Raw genomic sequence first — 24,637 nt, 5'->3', positions numbered from 1 at the left:
AGTTTTACTGGATCTCAGTGCAGCATTTGACACAGTTGACCACAACATATTACTCAAACGACTGGAGAACTGGGCAGGTCGTTCAGGAACTGTACTAAACTGGTTCAAAACATACTTAGAAAACAGGAAATACTTTGTATCAATAGGTAACTTCACATCTGAGCACACAAGTATCGCATGTGGAGTTCCCCAAGGTTCCATCTTGGGACCCCCTCTGTTTAACATTTACATGCTCCCACTGGCACAGATTATAAAGAACAACAAAATAAACTATCACAGCTATGCAGATGACACACAAATATACATCACAATGTCACCAGGAGACCGAGGCCCTGTACAGGCTCTTGGTAAATGCATTGAGGAAATTAATGACTGGTTGTGCCACAATTTTCTCCAGCTAAACAAAAACAAAACTGAGGTAATAGTCTTTGGTGCCAAAGAAAAACGATTACAGGTCACCAGAGAACTTCAATCTATACACCTAAAAACCACAAACCAGGCGAGAAATTTGGGTGTAGTGATGGATGCAGACCTAAACTTAGAAAAACACATTAAGACAATAACAAAATCAGCTTACTATCACCTCAAGAATATATCAAGGATAAAAGATCTGATGTCTCAACAGGACCTGGAAAAACTAGTCCATGCATTCATCTTTAGTAGGCTTGATTACTGTAACAGCATCTTTACAGGTCTACCTAAAAAATCAGTCAGACAACTACAGCTCATTCAGAACTCTGCTGCTCGAGTCCTCACTAAGACCAAAAAAGTGGACCACATCAGTCCAGCTCTGAGGTCCTTACACTGGCTGCCTGTCCGTCAGAGGATAGACTTTAAAGTTCTGATGCTGGTCTATAAAGCTCTGAATGGTTTAGGACCAAAATACATCAGTGACCTCCTGACCCAGTATGAACCTTCCAAATCCCTCAGGTCATCTGGATCCGGTCTTTTATCAGTTCCCAGAGTCAGAACCAAACACGGAGAAGCTACATTCAGCTTTTATGCTCCATATATCTGGAACAAACTCCCAGAAAGCCTCAGATCAGCTGAAACACTCAGTTTATTTAAATCCAGGTTGAAGACTCACCTGTTCTCAGCTGCATTTAAATAAAGCACCAAATCCACACTTTTAAGCTTAAATTTCAAAACTAACATTTTAACTACTGATTTTATCTACTGTTTTTTTTTAATCAATTTTAAATCATGCTTTTTATTTCTTTTTAATGTCTCTGTAAAGCACTTTGAATCACCTTGTTGTTGAATTGTGCTATATAAATAAACTTGCCTTGCCTTGAATCAGATAAAGAGAGGTAAACTGGAGAATAGTATCTGTGCACATAAATCTGCATCACTAATTCAATGCAATAAAATTTAAAAAAAAGTTTAAAACGTCTTCTATCAATGCAACAAAATCCAGCAGTCATGATCGCCCACATAACAGATTTAATAAAATACCAAATCATAAACTATTTACAGTGAAATTAGCTTCTTACAAGTATGCTATTATTTACACGTTAAAACAGGAACACAATCATATGTGTGTTTTAAAAATCAATCTGAGGGAGGATGTGGGTATATTATCCGTGTGTGTGTTTTTGTGTGGAGAATGTCCTGTGTTGTGTCTGACAGGTAACAGCTGCACTGGAGCTACGTGCGTCATACTGCATATGAGAGACACGTGACAAGGGAAAGAAAATAAGGGAGAAAGCGGGATATGCAAGTACCAAGCTCCTCAGTGTTATGTAATCATGTATAGCATTCTTTCTCTTGGCTTTTCTTTTTCTTTCTTTCTTTGCTTTTCTGCCTCCTTCGTCTCTGTCTCATTCCAAGATAAATTAGTGAGGTAGTTTTGTTTAGCCACACACTCCAGTGAGCGTGAATAGAGCCTCATAAGAATACACAAGCCCAAATATACTCACACACAGTATAGAGTTACATTATAAGTCTATGTTTGAGTATTTATTATGTCCATGCTGCAGTATGTCTGTGTACTTGTGTATGTTGTGGGTCTGTGTGCGACATCAGTGTGCTTATGCCATCTTACCAAGACTCCAGGTGTCCACCATTGATAGAACTCTACAAAATAAGAAGCAAAGCTTTTTGTGAAAACAATCCCTCAAGCCAGCATTATAATAAGAGTCTTACATTTTATGCTGTAAGCTGAGGAGGGAGTATAATTCTACATTTGCTGCAGTGTGCAGCAAAAACTATGAAAGCAAAAAGTTTGTAAGCAGGTTCCAGAGTTTTGCCTGGGGGAAGCTAATTATAAACCAAAAAGGTGTTTGGTTGGCTCTCTGAAACAAACAGAGCAGGCTTTTAAACTATGGTGCATGCAGGTATGTGTCCACTTTCAGTCATCATCAAATGGTAAAGGGCTGTAGTTATGATTTCACTTTCTGGCTATGCAGACTTCTTTTATTCCTGCTAAGTGGTTACATTTGTGCCAAAAATAACTATAAAGCTTGGATGCTGTGTGCTTGAAGTTCGAAGCTTGAAGTTCAAAGAGAGGTTGATTAGTAAAAGAGTGGACATTATGATTGGTGAACTAAATGTTTTCTACAGCTGTCTCAGAACCGTATCGATCACACTATTACTGGTGTTACTTTCACACAGAGCAAAGCACCACATCAGTAACCCTCTGAACTGATTCATGAGTTCTGGCAGTAGGAAAAACAGAATAGACTAATTGAGTCTGTGTAACAAAGTCAACAGTGCGGTTGGATTTTGTTAAAACACAAGAGCCAAAAAGCTGAGTGTAAATTTTGCACCAGCTTGTATATCAACGGCCTAACCCCCAAATAGACACATCATCTAAAAACGATAAGCTAAGTTAGGATGTTCTGCCAACTTTTGTGTTGTTTTTTTAACGCTTTAACTTTGAAAGTGAATATATCAGGTTTGTTATTCCATACTGAAATACAGCCCTGGGGTTTTCTAGTTTACTCTGACTTGGATTATAGCAACTAAACTTCTCACGTCCAATTCTGAGAAGAGGCTCCCAAGGGGTCCTAAAAGTTACGAATGGAAAATCAGACACAACCCCAGTTCAGAAAATGTTGGGACACTATGTAACGTGCAAATAAAACAGAATGCAGTGATTTGCAAATCTCACAAACCCATATGTTATTCAGAAAAGGACGCAGGAAATATATATGAAATTGTTAAACTAAGAATATCAAATGTGGTACTGAAAAGAGTCAGTTGCAAGAACATTTTACAGCTAATTAGGTCAACTGGACAAAGTCAGATGATTGGGTATAACGAGAGCATCTTAGAGAGGCAGAGTTTATCAGAAGTGAAGATAGGCGGTGAAGCTCTGCCTATCAGCAAAAACCTGTGTTTACATCTTATGAAGCAATTTCAGAATAGCATTATTTAATGTAAAATTGCAAAAAACTCTGAATATCTCATTAGCTACAGTGCATAAATATTAAGATTCAGAGAATCTGTAGAAATCTCTGTACGAGCCAGATGCAGGTTAAAGCTCTATCATGCAAAGAAGAAGCCATACGTGAGCATGATCCAGAAACTCTGTTGTCTTCTTGGGGCCGAAGCTCATTTAAAATGAACTGAGGCAAACTGGTAAACTGATTTGAGGTCGGACAAATCGAAATTTAATTCGTCCTCAGCAATCAAGCAGAGAAGGACCATCCAGCTTGTTTTCAGCCCTCAGTTCAAAAGCCTGAATCTCTTATGGTATTATTTCTCATGGGGTATAATAGTGATATAGAATTGGCAGCTTGCACATCTGGAAATGCACCATCATGGTGAAATGTATATACATGTATTATAGTTACACATGCTCCCATCCAGTTAATTTTTCCCTTTTTTCAAGGAAGCCCTTGTATGTTTCAGCAAGACAATGTTAAACTACAACATACTACAACAGAATGGTTTACTAGTAATAGTTTCACCAGCTCATAAATGTGATAAAGAACACCCAGGACTGTTGAGCAGCTAGAATCCTCTATCAGATAAAAATGCGATAACATTCCTCTCCTAAAAGTCATGCAGCTGGTCCTCTCAGCTCTCAGATGTTTACAGGCTGTTGTTAAAAGAAGAGGGGATGCTACAGAGTGGTAAACATGGCACCGTCTCAACTGTTTTAAATTGTGTTCCTGCCATTAAATTCATGTTTCTTTTGTTGTTGTTTTTTATTTGTACATTTTGGTATGTTTTCTATGTTCTACTGTGAATAATTTGGAAATCATTGCATCCTGTTTTTAGTTACATTTTACTCAGTGTCAACCATGCATGCATCATAAAACAGGAAGGTTTTCATTATCTGGCAAAGTATTCCAGAAGTTGGAAGTCCAATGTTTGTTGTACCTTTCTAAACAAAGGAAGACTTAAGCTTTCCCATATGTTAATGTTAAGTGAGTAGATCAGTGAGGTACTTAGGAGTTTTACAGGCAAGTTATCTGCTTTCATAGTCTAATGTTAAAACAACGGGTTGTCGATGCAGGGATCTTGTCATGGAAAAAGATGCTGGGTGAGAGCACAACTCTGGCGGCAAAGGCTTAGCACAGACTGCTTGTCCTATTTAAGTGGGACACATTTGTGGGACTATAAATTAAGTCTTTAATAAATTAGGCCAGAGATCTGATAAGAGTGCAGTCTTTAGGGGTTGTGTTTGATTGGAACAAGTGGGCTTAGAGCTAACTGGCACTGAGCATTGATAGGGACCTAAATAAACATTGTTTGTTCAGGTCGAATAAGCAATTATACCAGCCACATCCTTGAAAGATGAGCGCATTTCAAGTTTTTTTTGTTTTTTTTGGCAATAACCTGGAGCTGTGTGCCAGTTTTTGTAGCTATTGTGACAAGTGCTGTAATTTGAGACAATTTCAAACTCGATTTTAACAACCAATCACAGCTACCCCATCAGGCCAATCAGCCTATGCTTGTGAAAACTAAGGGCACAGTGCTTGAAAACATTCATTACAATGAAACCACTGTAAAATGTTGACCTGGGAGCACCTCATTAGAGATAAATGTGCCTAATTTCAGAACTCATTGTTAAAAACACTGGAACATAATGCAGAGGTGCCCCCCTCCTCTCGTTTCAGGACTGTGAGTCTGCAGCATATTTCTTAACAAATCTCATGTGGGAGGCAGACCTACTTCTTTGTGTTCTCCTCTATGTGATTCATCTGGCTGGAGGGTCTCCTCTCGGACCTCTGAAATAAACACCCATCATGAGAGACGCTGAAAATACGCTTCCATTGTTTCACAAAATACCCCACCGGTATTTTGACAAGGACGTGCACATTTTCTCACATGCATTCACACCCACACATCAAAGATCATGTTTGAACAGTTACCAGAGATCAGATGCATTTCATGTACATGCAGATACATGGGTGATTAACGGTCAATCAGTACATGGGATGTTTTGGCATGCACATACACCCACACTCACCATTTTGTCCCAGTCGGCCTGCATGTGTGAGGTTCTGTATCGGGGGTTGGGATCGGCATCGAGATATTTTGTCCTCTCTGTGTTCCACTGCAGCTCTGACCAGAAGCCCTGGAGACTCCTGGCCTGCTCACAGATGTACACAGAAGCAAGCGGCACCGCAACAGCGACAAAGCAAGGGCAAAACAATCGAGGATAATTACATCGGAGCGGTGCACGCTGTTTTACATATAAATGTATTATGGACATCTGCATTAATTTCAGTGATTTGTATTTGTATGGGTAATATTTAATGCAACACACAATCTCTCAATTTAATCGCTTTTTTAAAGTTTAGTTTTATTAAATGTTTCTCAAAACAAAACTGTGCTGCTCAATGTCATTTTGTTTCAAAATAACTCCAGGACTTCAAGTGTGAGAAATGTGTTATTACCTTCCCTTTGAAGGTAGATTCAGTTTGAATCTCTGTGGTACAAAACACACCAGGAACCTTCAGCAAACATTCTGGCACCTCCTAGAGCACAAATACAAAAAAAGTCTATGGCTCAAAAGCAAGTGCGTCCACTGCATTTAAATCAATACTAACAGTACTGTGCAAAAGTCTTGTGGCCGGTCAGTTATTTATATTTTGCTTCCAAGGGGCCAGGCCTGCTTGGAATTTTTAAAAGAGTGATCTTCTTTGGACATTAGGTGCATTTTCACTGATTTTCAGTCCATCATTTTCAGAGAAGTGGGTTTTTTTGTGTCCTAAAAAAGTTCAGGAAACCAGACAACGGCAGTAGATAGTATCTGAAAATCATGTCCTTAAGAACTCCATCCTATGTCACCCGAGACTTTACACGGTTCCAGTGAGATCCAAAGATCCAAAGAGGTCTGGCCCTTCAGTGGATCCATCTACTGTTTGCTGAAACCTCAACAGAAATGATCTCAGCTGACAAGAAGCCATTCTTAAGAAACGAAAACAAGGAGAAAAGGCTGAGGTATGCCAAATTACACAATCAGTGGAGAAAGCAGTGTAGATTAGAAATGCAGTGGAAACAGATGTGTAAATAAAACTGAATCATTTCTTTCCCAAATCTTTATCAGTATGTACAGAGAAGGTCAGGAGAGAGGTACAACAGGGAGTGTCTATGATCATCTGTGAAACACAGTGGAAGCTCTGTTATGGTTTGAGGCCAGAGGTGTCAGGTATCATGTCAAAACTGATGGAATGATGAACACAATGTACCATCATCATTTTGATCCACCATGCAATACCTAGAAAACGTCTGATTGCCAACTCCATCATATTTCAGCATTGCAATGATCCCAAACACACTGCCAATACAGTAAATAATGTAATACCTGGGTAAAAAAAACCCACAATCACACACTATGGAACACTATCAGTCATGGATCGGCCTCACCAGAGCCCAGACCTCAGCATTACTGAAGTAGTGTGGATCATCTTGACTTGCAGAGAACCAAACAAAAGGTAGCAAACATCAAAGAAGAGCTTTGAATTTCCTTTACGAAGCCTGGAGAACTATTCCTGAGGACTAATTAAAGAAAATACAAGAAAGCTTGCCCAAGAGAGTTCAGGCTGTGTTGATGTTGACTTTCAAGCTTGTTAGATTTGTACAAACTGTGTTTTTACCTTTTCCATCTATGTTGACGTTTCAATAAATACCACAATACAAAGAAATTTGCAGAGGGGTAGAGGGTGCTGAAGATTTTGTATAGTACTGTACATTGAGTTGCCACTTTCAATTGCAAATGTCAAGGTATTGCTTGTACAAAGTTATGTATATATGTGTGGTACCTTCTTGTCGAATACAGAGGAGTAAGGCAGGATTTTATCCAAGCTGAGAGCCTTCTCGTAGCTTATTCTGTACAACGAGGCTGTGTGTGAGAGGCAGACAGACAGGCCATCAGAGACAGAACAGACAAACTCGCTTTTAAACATGTAGAGTGTTTTATCTAGGCATAGTTAGAAGGTAAATGAGGCACTTCAGCCCATGCCTCACCCCTATCAATAGGATATATGAGTGATGACAATGTACTAATGTATCCTTTATTAGGTCACAATTATTGTCTTCCTATACTATATGATAACACCTAAGTTAATATTATTTCTTAATACAACAGCAAGGTGAAATAGTTATTGCAGTGCCAATTAAATGCAAATGTATGCAGCCAGCTGCTTACAATCCAAGGCAGTCGTTGACTCTCTGGGTGATGTTTTAAATATGAAAATATCATCACATACTATTCCAAGGATTTCTTTACAGGGAATGCCAAATATGTTGTTAGTCAGCTTGGACTTAACCATATTTGCAGTAGTCTGTGCAAACTATGTGTCTGTGAGGTTTCAGAGAAGTCAAAACTATTTTCAAACTCTACATATCTGCGTGTGGCGCCACTGGCACCAAAGCCAAACAAAACTGATGAAACCATTCATCTTAGTGCAGATAAGATGCAAACAATCTACAGTCACAAACAGAAAGACACATAAAAAGGTAAGAGAGCAGTGAGACTCCAAAAGAAAGGAGAAGTGATACTCAGGAGAACTGTGTACTCATTCTCCAGCTGCCACTGACCTAAAATAAACTCCTGGATCTGATCAAAAGATTCAAAGGTGTTCACGTTGTCACACAGCCATTCAATAACCTAGAGACATGATAAAAACACAAGGAGACGATACCAGTAAAAGATTAGTTTCTAGTTCTGCTGTTCATGTATATTTCAACAGTGACCTCAAAAAGTGACAGGTAATTTTCTCCTATCCCCTAAAGGAATGGTTCAACATTTGTGAACAGTTAATTGATGGGAGTGATACCGGAAGTTAGCAGAGAGGTCGTTAGCTTCAAAAGTCATTTTAAAAGTAACCAAACACCTGTCTTGTCCTGGCTTCTCATCGCTCGTTAGCTGATTACTTAAAAAAGCTGCAACCTCCTGGACTAAAAATTAGTCTAAAGTTGTAACCTCCCATTTTAAAATGCTCAAATTTACAAAAGAAATAAACATGTTTAAAGTGTGATTTAAAGTTTATTAAGATACAAAATGTACTATTGAGGTCACAGCCCTCACAAGAAGCTGTTAATTGTCTGCTTAGGTGTCACCTCTGCTAATTCTCTGGTATTAAGTCTCTGAACTGGGCCTTCTAGAGTATATATTTAATACAAATGTCTGGTAAAAAAATATGCCTTGTAGTTCACTGTAACAGCGAGTTTGTTTTTTTGTGAGGTAGATTCTAATATTTTATCTGTATGCTAGTAATCATTAGCAAGTACCTCTAGCTCTGTAAAACACCCATATGGTGTGTTAATGCACCATGCTAACCAAGCTAGGCAGTGTTAGCTAACAACTTAAGTAAGGTGAACTGATAAATAGCTCCTCAGGTAATTCAGAGCAAGAACGCAAATTAGCTAAGCATACTTCTGATGTTTTTTATAGCTCCAAAACCTGTGGCACTGTTATAAGAAGAGGCCAAAAGGTCAGTAGACATAATAAGGGCTAATTAACAAATGCTAGGACGTTAGTGGTAGCGGTGTGCAATACTGCAAATTTTAGTGTCTATTCCATGCCAAGTAAACACAGGGGCCAGTATTAGCCATACCAATTCTTTTAACTTATAAACGCAGCTAGGAGAGAGCAATGCGTCGAGATTTATGATATGAATTTGCAAATTCTGAACTCATTTTAATTACCACTAAACTGCGATGGCCACTTTCCACAATAATTAGCTAACACAACATAGTTTCATTAACACGCCCTATGCTGAAGAGGGGAGCACTTCAGCATTTTACATTTGTGAGCATCCTGATGTCAGCTGGGTACTGTGTTTGGTAATAGCTGGTGACAGCTGTAATCACAGATAATAATTTTTTGTATGATCTTGCTTTGATGTATAAAGACCCTCGCCCTGTAGCATAAGTCAGAGCTGAAGTAAAGTCAGAAGACAAGTTAGAAACAGAGTAACTTCATTTATGTAGTATTCCCAGTATTAAAGTTTCAAACTCTATGAACATTTTATGCCACTTTATCAAAGCCTCGACTACACTGGTGCAGAGTCTACAAAGGATATAAAAGTTCTGTATGGTGTCCAATTTCCCACTGATAGCTTGCACTAATGAAGCTGGCGACTCATTTAACCTCTAAAGAAAGAATTTATGACAATCTAGAACATCTTAATTTAGTAGTAACACTGATACAGTCTGAGTCACAGCACCGTGCCAAAACAAAACACTTTCTCCCTTTCTCTCTGTCTTTAACTCTGTTTGATCTCTGCCCACTTCTCTTCTCTTCTCTCCCATTTCATTACAGCATCCCATCTTTTCTGTCTTTCTCTCTGTCTTCTTCCCTCTGGCTAACCGGCTTCCAACTCAAGGTTGACACCTACCGCATTTACACCAAAGTGCAGAAAGAGCGCCTTTTCCTACATTTATCTACTCACTTCTTCTCAGTTGTACATCTTTAGTTCTTTAGGGAAATTGCCTAACACTGACCTTGAATGTTTACTTATTCAAACAGCTGCATTCTCCACTTTGTTGCCTATTTATCTTGTCTTTTTTGTGCGTTCTCCACTTCAAGGAGAACTTATTGATCTTGTAAGTTTGTTTAAGACCCAATAAAAATCAATGACTATTCTCCTCCTGAACTTATGTTCTACAAAAAGACAGTCATTTTGTTTTAAATGTGCTGGAAAACAAAGATGATGTTCTGCAGAGCTAAACTAAACTAAACTCAATTATTCTATGTGCATCCGCACCTTTAGCTCCAGGTTTGGGTCAGTTCCCATGTAAACCAGCAGGCAGTGGAGGGCAGCCAGGCGCTGAGGGTCAGCCTTACTGCTGGGACACCTTGAATGCAGGTGACATATAATAAATACACCATAATATAGAAAAAAGCATATACAAACACACAGGCAGAGAGCCAGCAGTCAGGTACTACAATGTGATGTATGCATGCTGTTAAAAAAGTGGATTTAAGTTTCAAAAGTGAACAGAATGAAAAATTGTCCACTAAACAAAAAGGGAAAAGAGCCATTGCTGCATCTTTATCGAGCTAGGAGGTGACTCCTGGCGAAAGTTCAAGTAAATGCTAAATTTATTTCAGAAAGACACTGCAGGTGTACACACACAAAAGCCCGTCTGCTACCTTCCTGCCTATATCTTCTCCTATGCACTCCTCTTCCTCTTCTAAGTTTTGAGTCATGCCCACCTAGAATTTGTGTCTGAACGCAGGATCTTCAGCAGGTAGGCGGGGCTGAGCTCGGCACTGTGAATCCTGCCGGTGGCCTGGTCCAGCAGACAAGCGCTGGACTCATCCTCTGCATGCAAAACTGTGATGTTGGCTGACTGACACTGCAGGCCCAGGTTCACATCACGACCTGCATGTTGTGGAGTCAGACAGACAGAGAACAAGGCATAGACACCGAGTTAAATCATCTTATTTTGAGGCGCACGTCTTATTGACAGATAAGGCAGCTTCCTCGTTTAAAAGTCATGTGAGAAATAAACAAGAATATATTACAGAGGGGAAAGAAAGAAAAAAATGTTACTTCTGCCACTGCTTAGCACAGGCACTATTTCTTTCGACAAAACTTGCCTTACCAGAGAGAAAGAGGGAGTGACAGAGCATCTCCTGCTGCCTGGTGTTGATACAGTGGAGGAAATAACCCTGCAGGTATACCAGGATGTAGTAACCTATATAAAAAAACCACACACAGCATCACTGTCAGTTAGTATGCTTCAGGCATTTCTTGGGCTCTGTGCAGATAAACACATTCATCTATATTTGGTGTCCCTGTGTTTCTATTTGAAATTCAACCTAAAAACTCACAAATATTAGGATGCAGATATGTGTGTGTGTGTGTGTGTGTGTATTATATAGATGTGTGCGCAATGACCTATGGGAATGAAGAGCGGATGGAGCTGGGTGGCTTTCTGTGGCGATGCATCACTGCCCAGAGACACCCTGAACTTCTTGCTGCAGTCTGCAGGAAGTTAAAAAAAACCACATTTGTCTCCGTGTGCTCGAGATAAAAACTGTAAAAGAGGCAGTAACAGATAGGGAGGGGAAAATTAGGAGCTAGCACAGACACACCTTTGTGAACTAAAACCACGGTGTAGAGAAGTTCGTGTTTGTCTTGAAGAGGCTGGGTATAGCACACACACATGCTTCCTAAGAGTTAAGCACAGAACAGGGAAGTTACAGATCAAACCGTGGCATTATTCATGATAACCAATGGAAAAATTAGATCCGATTTATCGTCATATATTATTATACCATATACTCTATTCATATTGTTAATATTTAACATTACTTACTTTTTAATAGGACAAGCAATAAGAGTGAAATACTGAGATTATATTCAGAGGTTATAGAGTCAGCCATGTAGTAATTGTAAAAATTACTCATGCCTTGTTAAAGGTTGGAATTCTGATTTGATTATATTATTTTGAAATAATTCGACCAGCACATTTCTTTGTGTAAAAAAAATAAAAAATCTAAATGAGGAGAGTGTTCACTTAATCCAAAAAGTTAAATGTATTTCTATGGATGCTTTTAAAATTCTACAAACAACATTTCAGTGCATATGCATGCCATTACGAGCTTCTTACAGTTGGCAGTATATAAAAATATACGCTTGCTGGAAACTTTATTAGGTACACCTTGCTAGTATGGGGTTGCGCCCCATTTTCACCAAGATTCAACAAGGTGATGGAAATATTCCTCAGAGGTTTTGGTCCATATTGACACGTAGTATCACACATTTGTTGCAGATTTGTCAGCTGCACATGAGTAATCTTAAATTTCACATTCATCTCCTGGTCCACCACATCCCCAAGGTGCTGTATTGGACCAAGTGACTGTGGAAGCCATTTGAGTATAATTTGAGATGATCTGAGCTTTGTGATATGTTGGAAACAGCAATGCTGAGGGAGGCCATGGTGTTTAAACAATGCTCAGTGTGCAACGAAAACACTTCCCATGTCATTACACCACCATGTTACATGTTGGTTAACCAATGTCTGACGGTACCATCCAAATGTTGCATCAGAAATAGACACTCATCAGGCCCATCAACATTTTTCCAATCTTGTCCAATTTTGCCTTTGCAAACACTATCCTCAGTTTCCCGTACTTAGCTGTCAGAAGAGGCACCTGCTGTGGTCTTCTGCAGCTGTAGAGTTCAGAGATGCTCTTCTGCATACCTTGGTTGTCAGTGGTGGTTTTTTTGGGGGTTTTTTATTTACTATTGCCTTCTGGTCATTCTCTTCTGACTGTTCCCATTATGATTTCTCATTTTTGTAATTATTGTGCAGCTGAACAGGTGCACCTAATAAGGTGGCCAATGAGTGTATCTAAGTGTATAACAAAATTATGTAAGACAGGTTCCAAATTAAAAGAATAAACAAGCAATCTTAAAGTTTTGCACAACATCATGCTGTCAGAAGAGCCGAACACTCTCTAGCATTGATTAAGTCTTTCGCCCCCCAAAATGATCCCACCCACCTCAGGTGTTTTGATGATGGTGGTGATGAACTAGCACTATCTAATATGTCGATACAAATTTCCAAACAGGTATTCAGTTTGGTTGCAATCTGACGGCCATAGCATATGACCACTGTCATACTTATAGGAACATTCCCTTGATGGGAGCGCTGCTATCAGCATGATGACGCTCCATCAGCATAAAAATGTTTCATCATAAGGTGAAGGTGATCACTCTGGTATAGCTGGTACCAGACTGGATTGAGCAAAGGGTTCCAGGCTTCCTTTAATTTATTACCCACCTATATACACACAAAGAAATGTACTGTTTACTACAAATTCATGCTTGAGAGAGAAATGTGTTGACCACTTTATATTCATGCTTGAGTATGAATACAAGGCTTTAACATACAGAACGAGTCTGCAGTCTGATTTTTCCCTAATTAATAGTAATGGATGAAAGTCAGTATAAGAAAGTAAATCCTGAAAGATTTACAAGCTGCTCGAGGCAGATGTTACTCTTGTATTCACATTAAAGCTCAAATAAAGCAGCTTCATTACAGTGCAGCTCATCTATAGTCAATGCGATTCTGTCCCTCTTTCTGTATGCCATTAAACCGTCTATGTTTAATCATGCAGCACAAAAAAAAAAAAAAAAAAATACAGGACAAAAATCTGAGGAGTGTGAATATAACCAGGACAGCAGCATGAGCCAGAACAGATAAATATTAAGTGAGAAGGATGACAATGATGAGAGGAACTGACAGATCGGCTGAACAAATCGGCTTTTGAATTAATCACTGGCAAAAGCATCATCAGCTGTGATGCTATTGGAAAACACCTCTGAAACTTAAGGAGGCTTGTAAGATTTACAGTCATCTCAGAAATTGGTCAGAACCTCATTATAAAGTGATCATCTCCACAAATCCTTCAATCATCACTGAAATTGTGAATTGGCCAAGATTTTTAATCCCTGGAGGTGAGCTGAGGCGGAGACTTACCTTCTTGTTTTTACAAAGAGGGATAGGAATCGCACAAATGTATCAAATTAGTCTCATAATCTGACTTTTCAATGTGAGACTAATAAGCATGTGAACAGACATGCGGTGCATGGATGTGTGTGAGGACGTCTTACCTATTTTATTTGTGAATACTTGCAACTTAACAAGCTCCTGCTCCGGCCTCTCGGTGTGATAATGGTCGAAACCGAGATTTGCAAACCTGTCATCGAGACGAACACAAACACAAAAACAATGTTCAAAAGGAATGCAGAATATAGAACCGACATATTTCTATTTTATACTCTGCTAAAAGTTGCCTTACTTGACTGTGCGGAAGGAGTTGGCAGGCAGTTCTAAAGGGAGCTCGAACTGTTATCAGAGCGGTATGTTATTTCAAAGTAAAAGCATAAACAACAAATACAGAGCACAAAGAGCGGCATGTATTAAAATATAAGACACAAAGATACCATACCACAGTTTCACAGTTATAGCTTGGGTAAAACTGAACGCTTCGGAGCAGAAACTTTTCCTGCAAAAGACGAGCCGTACATTTTGCGTTAATCAAACAAGTCCCAGGGTATCTGTTGCCAAATTTGAATGCGAGTTTGTATGCATTGCCTTAAACGTGAGATAGTAGAGTCTTTGCGTGTGCCTGTCCCACTGCACCCAGCAAAAATCCTCCACGATTCTCTCTGCCGTTTTGGACAAACGTTCGGGGTTCATTATCACCTGGTCACCACACAAACATTTGAATTCAGCCACAATGAATTGTTAATGCAAGTCTCTGGCAGAAGACGTGCAGTGTATTTTGAGAATACAACCTCCTTCTCAAAATACACTGCACGTCTTCTGCCAGAGACTTGCATTAACAATATATTCTTTGCACTGTTTTGCTTATTAATTACTAAATTCGTGCACCCTTGGAAAGAATTTATGTCGCTGCAGAACTGCACAGAATTTACCAGCCATGAAATCCTGCATGCAATTTATAGCTCAGATGAGTCAACTATCTGCAAACACTTCCTTCATGAGAAAAAAAAGCAATGTGTAGCATACCACTCTATATCCCTCCTGCCTCGTTAGCATCACGTGGTAGAGATCCACATCTAAACACACAAAATGATAATTATGCAAATGGAAGAATGTACGGTAGAATATACAGTATGTATTATTTTTTATGCATTATCATAGTTCTCTCTGGATTCTTGTTACACATGCAGGCCAGCATAAGGACACAGTTGCTTACATCCATCTTCAGTGAGCAGCAGCAGATGGCTCTCCAGCACTGATCTTCTGTCAGTTTCATGATGGAGGAACTATGGGGAAAAAAAGCCACGGGAAAACTAAACGAGTGGTTTCCAACAATTTGCCAGATGAAGCTGAAAATTTGCTGCTTTTTATTCAAGGCTATGAACAAAATTGATGAAAAGGCATGACTGTAGAAGAGAAAGTGGAGAAAAGTGGGTACACTGACTTTAATTAAGTGATAGAACGTAAGCTAGAGGCCATAAAAGATATGTAGTATGACAGTCATGCCCTCTGAGCACTAACGCTTCGTAACTGCGACGTAAGCGCTTGTTTGTTAGTGAAATGTGAATGAAACACTCTTACCTGCACTTTGACTCTGAAGTCCACTGCCTTGAGGACTTTAGTGTTGTTAATAGGATGGATCTCAATCAGGAGAGTCAGGCACTTTGATACTACAAAGGTAGACAGGCTAGGGTTAATATCATTCACAGATTGAAAATGCTGTAGGAAAAGAGTGTATTTAAACTGCTTTAAGGAAGTGGTTCCCAACCTTATTCCAACTCAAGTACAAAAACTTCAGAATAAACCGTGCATAATAATTTGATATTTAAATTTAAGTTCAAAGCTGATCTTGTTTTCAGTATAAAGGAACATGTTTATGCTTTCCAGGGAAGATTATTTGACTTAAAAGTAAATGTCACTATGCTTATCTTCATTAGAAACTTTATCTTTGAGTTATTCTTAAAAGGCCATAGCAAAAAGGAGCCTATCTATAGATAGGCTTCTAATTAAGTCAACTGGACTGTTTGAATATTTTAAGAGCTGCAATGACAGCCCGTCTTATTTTAAGACATTTAATCACGTTTTCTTACAGCCATAACTATTCTAATATCTAGAAAGTTTTGATTTTAATTTAACAGGCTATTTTATGATGTTTCCCCACTAGAGGTGGGTTAAATAATCAAATATCGATAGTATAGACACCAATGGCGTATTGGTATCTATATATTGGTATTGTATTGGTATTGGATCGATACTAAGAGTGATACTTTGTTTCTATTGTTTAAGTTTAGTCTCTTTTTTAGTATTAAAAAATATACACCACATCCCTGTGTAGGTGGAGGTTGCTGTGCTTGCAGCTAGAACTATGCTGTTATAGCTATATTTAGCTAAATAGTGCTATATTAGAATGGAATGGAATAACTGTCTGAAAACGTTACTACTTGACATCTTTTTAAATCAGTTTGATCCATTTCTGAAATGCTTTCAGCTTACCATTGGCTAACAGATGAAAAATAGGTAATAAAAAGGTAATAATAAAAACTGCAGTAATAATAGTCATAGTTGTAGAATTTTAGTTGCAGAATAGTTAATGAAGCTGGCTGTTTACTGTTTGTTCCACATGATATTTCAAATGCCAAAGTTTAAGGGGTTTGGATCGTAATCTTTCCTAAGTTTTAGTGTCTGCTGTGTTTCTGTCTTTCTGTGTGTCCGTGTTTGCCGGTCATTTTTCTGTTTCAGTCATTTCCTGCTTTATTTTCTTTGAAAAATCTGCCTGTTTACTGACACACTCATCCAAAACACAGTGTTTGCTACATAGCGGATTAACAAGGGAGTAAGTCCAGGCAGCTGTTGATACACTATGGACACTTTTTGGATGCACTGCTGCAGTTATGCAACAGACGTCCCTAATTATCTCTGGTGCAAAACAAAACATCTGCACTACAACATTTTTGCTATTTTTGGATACAATACATGCTGTAGTTGAAGCAAAAACAGAGTTTGTACAAATCTAACCAACTCCAAAGTTAGTATTCGGTGTGACCACCTTCATTCTTCAACACGGACTCTTAGACAAACAGTGTAATTTTTAGGTTGAGATTTTTAGCTAGATTTTAGGCCTGGCACTTCTTCTTTTGTCTTTCACTTGTCCATTTTCTTCACATTTTATATGGACACACTGTACACTATGCTGAAATATGTCAAGTTTGCTTTTGGGGAATCAATGTGTTAATGTCTCTCAAACTGTTTTATCTTGGTTCTTTCCTGAGTTCCCTGTTATGTGTTGATAAAACAGAAGACTTTTTCTGTTTGAGTGACTCATAGGTCAGTGTTAAGTGTCTTAACAAAAACAAAATTCCTCTGAAAATGAGACGTACCAGAGTTGGACTGAGAAGCAGCTAATTTCCAAAGAAATACTTTCAAAGAGCTTTAGAAAACCTCAAGCTCAACTTAAAATTAAAAAGAAAGAAAAAAGAAAGAAAGTCTGAACTGAAATATAAAATTAAAAAGAAAGAAAAAAGAAAGAAAGTCTGAACTGAAATATAAAATGTAAAGAAATTACTTTTGCACATTACAATACTTTGGGTCCACTGTAATCACTAACTAAATGAAAACTGCTACAATGCTATTTTGTACCAATCATGCGTGCATGCTTGTTACTTCTCAAAAACACTTCATAAGCAAGCCACTTCACAACATACTGCACAGAGCATATTTCATTCTTTGACACAAACACGCCTTGGTGCACGTGTCCCAGTCAGTGGAGTGCAGTGTGCACTGCTTCTGCACACTACTTTATGGGGCATTATATATTAATGCTGAAATTTAGAACGGCAATGAAAAAGTCTGACAATTTATCTTGTGAATGAGTTGGCAATTCAAACACATTTTTTCGGTAAGTTTTACCTCCTGCCTTTGTCCTTCTTTTTGCAATTGTGGCATTTCCAATCCCCTGTTTTGTCTTGGCTTTTTGTCAGTTGCATGATTCTTTTTGTTAGGCTTCTAGTTGATTATCCTGCTATCTTCTGCAGGATAAAGTTTTCTTCTCATTGATAACTTTTCTAATTCAGCATCCTGAATTTGGGTCCAAATAAAATATTGTTTCGTTGTCCATACTGCTAACAATTTCAGCTAGTATCAGTTAGGCCACACTTAAATTTACTACTTTAAATGTGTACTTTTAAGCCCTCTGGCTACTGCCAAAAATAACCTCTGGGGTATTTGTACCCCTGGTTGAGAATCACTGCTTTAAGACAGGTTTAATGTCACAGTCTATGGATAAAACAGAAAAGGGATGTTACTTGGTTTGAGGCGCTCCTCTCCTCTGGCATTCTGTGCCAAGCTGACAGCTAGGAGAGAAAAAGCAAAGTTGGCATGTCACATGACTGAATTGGAACATATTTCCCACAATAATGTCTCCGGTGGTTCTTCAGGCACTAATCAGCATCCGAACAGCATCATCTCGTCTTGTACTTGTGGGTTCGTGCGTTGCATGATCTGAAACTGCTTTCTCGACACGGGCATTTAAACTTGATCTGAGTTCAAGAAGCCGGTGTTGTTGCTGATAATTCATTATCTGCACAAGACAGAGGCTCACCCAGCAGTGTCTCCTCTTTGTTCAGGGAACAGCTGCTGACACACACCTGCTTGTCAAATGTGTACAGGAGCTGTTGGGGAAAACACACATGCGCACAGTCGCATGAGAATGAGTGCATGATTGCAAAGTGTGCAAAACTTAATGGAGTAATATAGGAACACACAAACACAAACACAGTACCTTATTCTTCTTGCTGTTCGGGTCATATTTCCCAATCCTGGTGGTACCTGTTGCTCCCTATGAGAACATTAGTTCACTAATTAAAATATTACATTGTACAATCTTAATCTACCAAGAAGAAGTATTTAATTTCAGTCTGCTGTCTTCACCGCATCAGCATGTACGGAAAGTCATCCTTGACTTCTTTATTGCCATGGCCGACCCTACAGATCATCCAGACAAGACCTGCCCCGCTTCAAACCATCGATTCATTTTTCACATTTTTGCATTCAAAAGGTTTTCAATAAAAGGGCGTCTGCTCTGAAACCCAAGGTGCAACCAGGCATGCATAAAATTTCAAACCCTGCACTACAAAAAAAAAAAAGAGAGATTCTTTTCCCTTTGCAGGCTGCACACTGTCTTTAACCTCCTAAACCCACACAGTCTTGGAGGGTCCATCATTAAAAATTTATGTTGTGCAGAGGAGCGTGGTTCAACACAGAAAATTATATTTTACATTCTACCGAGGAGCCCAAGATTTCCACAAAAGTACTAAATGTGTCAAGCAGATACATGGCGAAATAAAACGAATCTAGATTTCTTTGGATATTTTCCATTTGAAGATGACTGTTGGAGCCATTAAAAAAAAATTACTTCTGAGATATAAATATCTGACTTAGTACGACTTCAATGAAGAACTGACACAAGCAGCTTTTAAATATATGCATAAAAATGCTGTATTTAACAGAACAGCCACTTAAGAGGTGTAGTAACCCACACAACAGTGTGTTATTTTTGGGGGGTTAGCTGACAAATGGGACATCTGGTGAGTTCAAGACAGAGCATTTGACATGCAAATGCAAATATCTTATTAGCCAATCACATTGCAGCAATTCACTTCATTTAGGCATGCAGATGTGGTCAAAGCAACCTATGAAGTTCAAACTAAGCATCAGACTGAGGAAGAAATTGATTTAAGTGACTTTAAAAGTGTTGCGGTTGCTTGTGTCAGACAGACTGGTCTGAGTATTTCAGAAAAATTGTACTGGTAAATGAATTGAAGCTTATATAGAGCTGCTTTATTCTAATTGAGCACTCAGTGCACTTTGTACTTCACTGTGCTCAAACTGCTTCCAGTCACCAGATATTAGTTCAACAGAGCACTGTTGGGATGGGGTGAAATGGGCCATTAGCATCAATTGTGTCAATACAGACCAAAATCTCTGAGTAATGTTTCCAGCAGCTTGTTGGATGAAGGCACTTGTGAAGGCAAAAATGGGGTCGGGCTCAGCACCATTAAAGCATACCTAATAAAGTGTCCAGTATGTAACATGTGCAACACATAATATGCAATGCCTTCACTGTGGGCTTACCTTCCAGGAATAAAGGATGCACCCATCTCTTTCAAAATTCACAATACGAATGTCGACGGCTCCAGAGTATTCTTCAGACACAGAACACACACTTTATTGCCTGGCCTGTTTTATTATCTCATCCCACTGCTTATCCAGAACATACTAAATAAGTAGTAGAATTACCCTCTGTAATAGATTGTTATCGCAAGCTAACGAGTGTCTGATAGCAGAGGCCTGTAAATATATAAAGTAACCCAACTAGACATCATGCACTGTCTACAAAATAACAACTATCATATATTTCATCTAGCAAGAACATGGAACATTTTATTTTCACGATGTATTTTAAGTTCTCTGTTTGTTTGTTTTTAGATGTTTTCTGTTGATGTTTTGAGTTATGCTCCAGTTACTGAGTCTAAGAGCTGTAGCAAACGGGAGGTTGTTTCATCTCGCCTGCATTTAAGTGTGCGGTAACTGATGAAATAGTGCCATCTGGTGGTCAAAATTTAAAAAAAGAAAAAAAAAAAGAAGAAGTAATAAACAAATCACAGGAACTTTACCACTGCAGGCTAAACTGCCTATGGGGGGCTATAATAACAGTAAAGCTGCGATAAAGGCATAGAAAGAACGAAGAACACGACTTCGTTTGAACCCGCTACTTTTATGTGAGATATTCGTTTATCTGTGAAAACAACTAAAACCTGGCCGTCATCGAAAGGACGCTGACCGTTAGCACCTGAACGCCTCACCTTCTACTCTGCAGACCGACGCCTCCTTCCTGAGGATATCAGACACCACATCCCTGTGCAGGTCGAACTTTGGCTGTGTCCTCAACATATCTACTCCTACTGTCCCTTGGTTTTTATACCAATAAAAATACTCTCTGCAGTTAGTTCCCTTGAAAAGAGGCAGCAATTACAGCCCGGATCTGCTCAGGCTCCATATCATGTGACCGAAACTTGTTACTACTTGAAAACTGAAAGTAGAGTAGAGCACTCCGACAAATATTACCTTTAACTATCTAGCTCTTCCTCTTGACTTCACAAAGTTTTTATTGACATGCGGAAACGTCGTGTTAGTCTAAAGGTAGCTCCTCCCTCGAGTGGGATCACAGAGCCGGTATGTCGCTGCCATAGGCCGAGGAGAGCATCAGTCTGGAGGGTTGGAATCTCTCACGCCGCTGGCAGCCTGCTGAGCAAGGGACTTCACAGTGGTGTGTCATACATGTGTCCTCTTTTCTGTACATTCGAGCCCACGGGGTTGACTTTTTACGTGTATTTTCAATCCAATATGGCAACATTTTAATGTTAAATGTAATATGTATAAGCACTAATTGCTCGCTGCACTCCAAAAACAGAAAGCGGAAGGAACAACGGCGTGGTGAAAATCTGTAAAAGCGGGAACAATCAGAAACACCATCCATCCTGTAGTTAGAATTTTCAAAATGAAAAACAGTTAAATATTTATACATTCTGGCTTCAGGCGTGGCTGGTGGGGATCTTTAAAATGCAGCTATGAATCGATTAAATTATTTTTATTTTAATATTCTCTAGGTCCATCTTTTTGATGATTATTTTAAAACTTAAAACCACCCATAAACTCGAAATAGATGTATTTGGTGTATTTATGCTTATAGAAACTTCTCAAAGACCATCTCATTCCTTCATTTTTTTAAACTGAATGAAATTAATATTTGAAATACCTCAAGACCTACTGGTGAGACATCATTAACCCATGAATGAGTTTTTATGGTTTCTTATAACCTCGAACAGCTGTACAGCAAAGTGATAAAAGGGGTCAATTAAACTAAAAAGAGCTCATATCAGCCTATAGGGAGAATAAAGTTCAAGTGAAAAAAAAAGACAAAAGGTGGGAAAAGAGCAGGTCCAACACATTTTTTGATATCAAGATAAATCGGAAAAAAATGTGTTTCTACCTTTGTATCATCTTCTAAAAACATAACAAAACAATCTGTACGTTAGTGATATCTAGACCTATTCAGAAGATTAAAAATAATGAGCATCTACCTAATAAGGGGAATAAATCTGCTAAGACGGTACGGTGTTATCCTAATAACAAACCGTGGGTAACACAGGAAGTCAAAGCTGTCCTCAACATGAAGAAGAAGGCTTTCAGGAGCAAAGTGAAGGAGGAGATGAAAGCAGCACAGCGGGAGGTGAAACGCTGCCTGAGGGAAGCAAAGGACACCTACAGGAGGAAGGTGGAGCAGAAGTTGGAGAGGAACAATATGAGGGAGGTCTGGAATGGTGTGAAAACCATCACAGGCCACAACACCAAGAAAAGCACAGTGGGGGGGACTGTGGAGAAGGCAAACGAACTCAACAACTTCTTCAACAGGTTTGACCAGCCCACAACCCCCCCACCCTCACCCTCACCTTCACTACAGAGTCCTCTCCCCACTCTCCTGCCTCCCTCGCTTCCCCCCCTTCCTGACACCATGACACCCCCCTCCTCCAATCCCTCTCTCAGCAGCAAGACATCTCCCCCCCTCCCCTCCTCCCAAACATCTCCCAGTGTCACAGTGGATCAGGTCAGGAGGCAACTGAGGAAGCTTCGCCCCAGAAAGGCAGCAGGCCCAGACAAGGTGTGTCCTAGGATGCTTAAGGCGTGTGCTGCTGAACTTGGGGAGCCGCTACAACGAGTCTTCAACCTCAGTCTGCGACTGGGGAGAGTGCCCGCCCTATGGAAGACATCCTGCATCGTCCCGGTCCCCAAAAAGAACCGGCCCAATGAGCTGAATGACTTCCGACCGGTGGCACTGACGTCACATCTTATGAAGACTCTAGAGCGGCTCTTCCTCAACCTCCTCCGACCACAGGTACAACATGCCCAGGACCCACTACAGTTTGCATACAAGGTGGGTGTCGGAGTGGAGGATGCCATCCTGTACCTCCTACACAGAGCCCACTCACACCTGGATGGGGGAAAAGGCACGGTCAGGATCCTGTTTCTTGACTTTTCCAGTGCCTTTAATACCATCCGGCCCTGTATGCTTCAGGAAAAACTGAACAGGATGGAGGTGGACCCCTGCCTGGTCGCTTGGATCTCCAACTACCTCACCGACAGACCACAGTACGTCAGGCTGAAGGACATCACGTCTGACACTGTGGTCAGCAGCACAGGAGCACCACAGGGAACTGTGCTGTCCCCTCTTCTCTTCACCCTGTACACCTCTGACTTCTGCTACAACTCTGAATTATGCCATATTCAGAAGTTTGCAGATGACACGGCCATCATGGGGTGTATCTGGGATGATCAGGAAGAGGAGTACAGAAGTCTGGTGAGGAACTTTGTCGCATGGAGTCACACAAACCACCTGCAACTCAACACCTCAAAGACTAAGGAACTGGTTGTGGACTTCGGGAGGTCCAGAGAAGGTCCACTGCCGGTTCAGATAGAGGGGGAGGAGGTGGAGGTGGTCAACAAGTACAAGTACCTCGGGCTGTGGGTGGACAATAAACTGGACTGGTCATGCAACACAGAGCACCTGTATAAAAAAGCCCAAAGCCGACTGTACTTCCTCAGGAGGCTGAGGTCTTTTAACATCTGCAGGAAGCTCCTGAGGATGTTTTACCAGTCAGTGGTTGCTGGAGTACTTTTCTATGCTGTGGTGTGCTGGGGGAGCAGCACAGCAAAGAGGGACTCATCCAGGCTGGAGAAACTGATCAGGAGGGCTAGCTCTGTGGTCGGCATGAAGCTGGACACTCTGGTGACAGTGGCAGAGAAAAGGACATTAAAGAAACTGATGGACATTATGGACAATGCTGGGCATCCTCTGCACACGGCCATAAACAACCAGAAGAGTCTGTTCAGTGACAGGTTGCTTCTCCCCAAGACAAGAACTAACAGACTTAAAAACTCCTTTGTCCCACACGCCATCAGACTGTTTAACTCCTCTCTGGAGGGGAGAGGGAGGGGAAACAGGAGGACAAAGGAGGGGGGAACAACTAAGCTGTAGTGCCTCTGCACCTCACTGTACAATACCTTGTGCAATACTTTTTGTAAATAGTCAACAGTGCAATAGACTCAATACTTGAAATGTGCAATTCACTTGTATTTTTATTTTTTATTCCTATTTATTCTATTTATCCCCTTTGTATATTTTATTTATATTTGTCTCTGTATTTATATATATGTGTGTGTGTGTGTGTGTATATATATATATATATATATAACAGTTCTGTAACTGTAACTTTGGTCGTTGCTGTGCTTTTTTTGGAAGTCGAATTTCCCAGAGGAACCCACCCGAGGGATTAATAAAGTTCTATCTTATCTTATCTTATCTTATCTTATCTTATCTTATCTTATCTTATCTTATCTTATCTTATCTTATCTTATCTTATCTTATCTTATCTTATCTTATCTTTAATAAGGGGAATAAATCAATCATCTTCTGAAACCAGACTTCTGTGTACAGTTAATGTGCTGTTGTGATTTCCACATCACTACAGAGGTACTCTAGGTGTTTTCACTCACTTTTGCTTCTTCACGTTAAATGTGCATGGTTTTCGTCACTATCCAACATTGACCTGCCTTTTTACTTTCACCTGTTGAAGGTGAGACAACTTTCACCATT

General features: G+C 39.7%; 1 protein-coding gene across 1 annotated transcript in view; it reads right to left on the bottom strand.

Moving 5' to 3' along the window:
• Window positions 1–21,581, bottom strand: part of gsap (gamma-secretase activating protein) — a 55,297-nt gene extending 33,716 nt beyond the window's left edge. The window contains exons 1-23 of the mRNA XM_082511557.1: window positions 20,790–21,581; window positions 20,059–20,129; window positions 18,707–18,763; window positions 18,527–18,596; window positions 18,231–18,278; window positions 15,511–15,599; window positions 15,146–15,215; window positions 14,956–15,005; window positions 14,518–14,628; window positions 14,372–14,428; window positions 14,222–14,268; window positions 14,034–14,119; window positions 11,507–11,584; window positions 11,310–11,396; window positions 11,014–11,106; window positions 10,622–10,790; window positions 10,170–10,260; window positions 7,999–8,068; window positions 7,221–7,300; window positions 5,853–5,933; window positions 5,423–5,545; window positions 5,125–5,180; window positions 2,045–2,076 (exon numbers count right to left, since the gene is read on the bottom strand). Of these exons, the coding sequence (XP_082367683.1) occupies window positions 2,045–2,076; window positions 5,125–5,180; window positions 5,423–5,545; window positions 5,853–5,933; window positions 7,221–7,300; window positions 7,999–8,068; window positions 10,170–10,260; window positions 10,622–10,790; window positions 11,014–11,106; window positions 11,310–11,396; window positions 11,507–11,584; window positions 14,034–14,119; window positions 14,222–14,268; window positions 14,372–14,428; window positions 14,518–14,628; window positions 14,956–15,005; window positions 15,146–15,215; window positions 15,511–15,599; window positions 18,231–18,278; window positions 18,527–18,596; window positions 18,707–18,763; window positions 20,059–20,129; window positions 20,790–20,877 (1,804 nt within the window). The 5' untranslated portion in view covers window positions 20,878–21,581. The remainder of the gene's footprint in view (window positions 1–2,044; window positions 2,077–5,124; window positions 5,181–5,422; window positions 5,546–5,852; window positions 5,934–7,220; window positions 7,301–7,998; window positions 8,069–10,169; window positions 10,261–10,621; window positions 10,791–11,013; window positions 11,107–11,309; window positions 11,397–11,506; window positions 11,585–14,033; window positions 14,120–14,221; window positions 14,269–14,371; window positions 14,429–14,517; window positions 14,629–14,955; window positions 15,006–15,145; window positions 15,216–15,510; window positions 15,600–18,230; window positions 18,279–18,526; window positions 18,597–18,706; window positions 18,764–20,058; window positions 20,130–20,789) is intronic.
• Between the last annotated feature and the right edge of the window lie 3,056 nt (window positions 21,582–24,637).

This window comes from Aulonocara stuartgranti (assembly GCF_965226115.1).
Source record: "Aulonocara stuartgranti genome assembly, chromosome: 17".
Classification (NCBI taxonomy): Eukaryota; Metazoa; Chordata; class Actinopteri; order Cichliformes; family Cichlidae; genus Aulonocara; species Aulonocara stuartgranti.
Note: the sequence above shows the minus strand (reverse complement) of the source record. Positions and strands in the feature narration are given on the sequence as shown.